Source organism: Papaver somniferum, chromosome 7, assembly GCF_003573695.1.
Source record: "Papaver somniferum cultivar HN1 chromosome 7, ASM357369v1, whole genome shotgun sequence".
NCBI lineage: Eukaryota > Viridiplantae > Streptophyta > Magnoliopsida > Ranunculales > Papaveraceae > Papaver > Papaver somniferum.
In genome coordinates this window covers 8751226-8756256 of record NC_039364.1, presented here as the reverse complement: position 1 = coordinate 8756256, position 5031 = coordinate 8751226, and the positions used below count along the sequence as shown (strand labels likewise).

Here is a 5031-nt window from a genome sequence, read left to right as displayed (position 1 = left end):
ATTCTTGATTCACTATTGCCATGTTATTGGAATACCATCAACACAGTCGGTACTACTGACCACCTTTATTGGTTTGCTTATTGCTGATTTCCTTATCGAGTTGTAGTTACTTAAGTTCTTATACTGATTTTCTTATTGAATTATGTATTAGTTTCTTCAGTTAGATGATTTCTTTATTTAGAGTTATTGTTTTTAGATCAATAGGCTTTATATACTCTCCTATAGAACTATGTAAGACATTCAATCCTCTTTGATACGTTCCATTGAGTTTTTACATAACTCCGAGGGCTAATTCAAAGGGTTTAGGTGGTTGATCTCCAATTCATTGATCATAGTCGATACTAGGATTCATAGTTAGGAACTTTTCACATAGCATTCTTGTTTGTTTTTTTGTTTCCCCTTGCAATCCAATCCAAGTAGAGATTGATTTTTACTAGAAAGCTAGAAAATTTTAAGGTAAAAAGGGTGTCACCGGAGTGTAAAAATAAGTGGTTGATTTGTAACCATTCCATAACCACAAGACCAGACAAGTCTTCGGATTTACCAATGAAAATCTCCAATCTCAGTTGCCCAACAGCTAACCAAAAATTCAAGTAAACCTCTCTGCTCCAAAGTCCACCAAACCACCATTTGTTAACTTCAACAGCAACCTCTGAACAACTAAACACACCAAACCTTTCATTCTACTCAACTAATAATTTTCTAGATCAGACTGGTTCAGGAATCCAAAGATCTCACTGACTACACCAATTCCACAGAAATTGGAGCTTTGATTGCAGAAATCTACACATCAGGTAAACCCCCCAAGTTTCAATTTTTAATTCAAGATCATAGATATAAGAAGTTAAATCTTGTAATGGGTGTATCTTCATTTTCAATTTCAACTCCATCAAACCCAATAGAAGAAGAAGATGAATCACAGAATTCATCTCTTCTCTCATCAAACAAAACCCAGTCTGTAAATCAATCTCAGAATCCAAAAAAGACAATCCTTTTCATTTCTCTGATTATTATAACTTGTATTTCGTTATCAGTTGCAATTGCTTTTGGTTTCCTTTACTATTCTTCAATTAAAAATGTCTCACCTTCCAAGAATGTCTCACCTTCAATGGCAGAAACAGCTAGACCATTAGTCAAACTTAGTCAACCAGTGGTACTATTGATTTCAACTGATGGGTTTAGATTTGGTTATCAATTCAAAACCCCAACACCTAATATTCATAGATTGATTCATAATGGAACTGAAGCTGATTTGGGTTTGATTCCAGTTTTTCCAACTTTGACATTCCCTAACCATTACTCAATTGCTACTGGTCTGTACCCAGCTTATCATGGTATTATCAATAATCATTTTACGTATCCGGGTACCGGTGAGACGTTTTATATGGGTAGTCATGATCCTAAATGGTGGTTAGGTGAACCTATATGGGAGACTGTAATGAATCATGGTTTGAAAGCTGCAACTTATTTTTGGCCTGGTTCCGAGGTAAAGAAAGGTTCGTGGAATTGTTCTTCGGATATGTGTAAGCATTTTAATGGTTCTGTTGCATTTGAAGAAAGGGTTGATACTGTTTTGAAGTACTTTGATTTGCCAGTTAATGAGATACCGAGTTTTATGACTTTGTACTTTGAGGATCCGGATGCGCAAGGTCATAAAGTTGGTCCAGATGATCCACAGATTACAGCTGCTGTAGCTAAGGTTGATAAAATGATTGGTAGGTTGATAGATGGGTTGGAAAAGAGAGGTGTGTTTGAAGATGTTACTATAATTATGGTTGGTGATCACGGAATGGTTGGTACATGTGATAAAAAGATTATATATGTTGATGATTTATCACCGTGGATTGAAATTCCATCGAGTTCTGTTCAAACGTATACGCCAGTGTTGTCTATGTATCCTCCGCCTGGTATTTCAGCTGCAGATACTGTAGCCAAAATGATGGAGGGCTTGAAATCGGGTAAAGTTGATAATGGGATGAACATGAGAGTCTTTCTTAAGGAGGATTTACCAGCTCGTCTTCATTATGCTGCAAGTGAACGGATTCCTCCAATTATTGGTTTACTTGAAGAAGGATTTAAGGTGGAACAGAAGAAAACGAAGCGAAAAGAGTGTGGAGGATCACATGGTTATGACAATGCATTTTTCTCCATGAGAAGTATTTTTATTGGTCATGGTCCTCAGTTTGGTAGAGGTGTAAAGGTTCCATCGTTCGAGAATGTTGAGATTTATAATTTGATTACTTCAGTTTTGAAGATCCAAGGAGCTCCAAACAATGGGACTGAATCATTTGTGAAATCCATTCTTTTGCCTAGTTCGTGAAATGTCAAGCAACCGAGTACTTCTTGAATGATGTTTCTCCACCGTGAAAATTTTGATATCTCTGTAAACAGGTTCTATTCATTCTAGTTAGATGCTGGTTTGCTGCAATTGCTGTTTCATCTATATATGCACACTATTCGGCGCCAAAATGGTATGCTATCAATTAAGTTTAAAGCCATTCTACAAATACTTGTTACGATAAATGGGTTCTGATTCCTGAAGCATTGGAGAACCCAAATAGAAATGAGATGCGTGTGAAATACTAGATGCATATTTAGTTTTGTTACGAGGTCTATAGGTATACTGCATAATGATTATATTCCCATTTATATTGGCAAGCATCTTAGCCGCCAGCAGGGATATACTTTTGTTGTCCCCTGTAAAATTTTAGCACAATTTGTGTACCAGACTATGAATGAATGAAATCACAATTTGCTGGATTACTTCATGACTTTGTTCTTGTATGTTTGCTTAATCAGCATGAATGAATGAAATAACAATTTGCAGGATTATTTCATGACTTGGGTCTTGTATGTTTTCTTAATTGCGAAATCACCTCTATAGCTTGAGCTTCATGTACATACATTGTTCTAAAACAGCTTCACCCCCACCAAAAAAAAAAAAAGAACTCGTGTCTCGTCAAGCTTGGGGTCTCCTTGTCTTCCAGCTTTCTCACCAGACAAGCCTATGGCACGAGTTGAATCAAGTTTAAGCTTCGGTCCCTCAGATGCAGAACCTGAAGGCATGAACCACCAACCTGAGATATACTGTGGCGAACGCACAAGGATGGTGCAGTATTTCTTTTGGCAACATGTGCAGTTGGCCCACTGATATTTTTGTGCCTGCCAACAGAGGAACACACGCATCATACAAGGTGAGCTGAAACTTCACAAATAAGTTAGGATAAGCCCTGAATATTAGCAATTCTTATCCAAATCGGATTAGGATTTGTTATAGTTTGTTACTTATCATTCAAGTTCTGTTTTCCGGATTTTACTTATCATCCAAGTTTTACTTATTATCCTTATCTGATTATGTTTATCCCTTTTTCGTAGAAATCTTGTGAGCCTATAAATACACCCTTGACCCTTGCTAGTTGATCACAGTTTCATACCTATTCTTGTTCATATTCTTCTGCTTTATTCGTCTGAGTTTTCTGTTTTGCTTGATTAGAGAGATAATGGAGATTGATTTGACACCCAAATCGTCTAAGTCTGTATACGGAAGTGATGGCGGATCATACTTCTCATGGTCACCATCTGATCTTCCTATGCTCAAAGAAGGTAACATTGGAGCATCCAAGATTTCTCTCCAGAAGAATGGTTTAGCTATGCCTAGCTATTCTGATTCCGCCAAGGTTGCGTATGTTCTTCAAGGAAGCGGTACTGCTGGTATTATCCTTTATGAAGCTGAGAAGGAGAAGGTGATTGCAGTCAAAGAGGGTGATGCTATTGCTTTACCTTTCGGTGTTGTCACTTGGTGGTTTAACAAAGAAGATACAGAACTTGTTATTTTGTTCATGGGTGATACCTCGAAAGGTCACAAAGCTGGTGAGTTTACCGAATTCGCTTTAACCGGCGCTAATGGCATTTTCACTGGATTTACCACTGAGTTTGTTAGTCGGGCTTGGGATTTGGAAGAAGACAAGGTTAAGGAGCTTGTTGGAAGCCAAAAGAGCACCGGAATCATTAAGTTGAAAGATGGCTTTCAGATGCCAGAGCCTAGTGAGGAAGACAGGAAAGGGATGGCTTTGAACTGCTTAGAAGCGCCTCTTGATGTCGTTATCAAGAACGGCGGGCGTGTTGTGGTTCTGAACACCAAGAACTTGCCATTGGTTGAACAAGTTGGACTTGGAGCTGATCTTGTCAGGATCGATGCTGGATCAATGTGCTCGCCTGGATTCTCCTGTGATTCAGCTTACCAGGTTACATATATTGTTCGGGGTAGCGGCCGTGCTCAGATTGTCGGTGTTGATGGCAAGCGCAAGATGGAGATAAGAGTCCAAGCTGGTAACTTGTTTATTGTCCCAAGGTTCTTCGTGGTCTCGAAAATTGCAGATGAGGAGGGTATGGATTGGTTTTCCATCATCAGTACTCCAAACCCGATATTCTGCCACTTAGCAGGAAAGACATCAGTCTGGAAAGCATTGAATCCTCAAGTTCTTGAAGCTTCATTCAACGTCGCACCCGAAGCAGAGAAGCATTTCCGTTCCAAGAGGACTAATGCTGAAATCTTCTTCCCTGCACCAAACTAAGAAAACTCTGGGGTTTTCCTCTTTAAAATTTCATATTTAGATTCTGTCTTGCAGACTTTAGATTTTGAATATTTTCCTTTGAATATTTTTTAGAATAGATGTTATTAGCTTGATTGCATGCAGTGTTGTGTGTTGTGTTTTGAAGTTTAGCATCCAAAAATTAAACATAGAAACGCCGACTAAGGGGATCGAACCCTTGACCACGGGATTAAAAGTCACGCGCTCTACCACTGAGCTAAGTCGGCCTTTGTCTTGTTGCAGCATTTCTTGCATTCCAACTTGGTTTCTTTGCCTTGAAAAGGATGGATTACTACCCTCCACCTGAAACATTCCCATGAAAATCTGTGAGTCTCAACAGCACGTTAAATTGCAAAAATTCCCACCGAAAATAATAAAGTGTTCTGAATGTTACTCTACCAACTGTTCAACCAGTATGATTATGGAGTACTCGGTAGAC

General features: G+C 38.6%; 2 protein-coding genes and 1 non-coding gene across 3 annotated transcripts; 2 read left to right on the top strand and 1 right to left on the bottom strand.

Moving 5' to 3' along the window:
* Positions 1 to 566: 566 nt before the first annotated feature.
* LOC113295221 (ectonucleotide pyrophosphatase/phosphodiesterase family member 3-like) lies at positions 567 to 2763 on the top strand. Its single transcript, XM_026543569.1, has one exon. The coding sequence runs from the start codon at positions 857 to 859 to the stop codon at positions 2318 to 2320; it is 1464 nt and encodes a 487-aa protein (XP_026399354.1). The 5' UTR covers positions 567 to 856; the 3' UTR covers positions 2321 to 2763.
* A 121-nt stretch (positions 2764 to 2884) lies between these two features.
* On the top strand, positions 2885 to 4684 carry LOC113295222 (glutelin type-D 1-like). The gene is made up of 2 exons (XM_026543570.1): positions 2885 to 3194; positions 3494 to 4684. The coding sequence occupies exon 2, from the start codon at positions 3501 to 3503 to the stop codon at positions 4572 to 4574; it is 1074 nt and encodes a 357-aa protein (XP_026399355.1). The 5' UTR covers positions 2885 to 3194; positions 3494 to 3500; the 3' UTR covers positions 4575 to 4684.
* A 63-nt stretch (positions 4685 to 4747) lies between these two features.
* Positions 4748 to 4819, bottom strand: TRNAK-UUU. Its single transcript has one exon. It is a non-coding gene; the product is annotated as a tRNA-Lys (tRNA).
* Between the last annotated feature and the right edge of the window lie 212 nt (positions 4820 to 5031).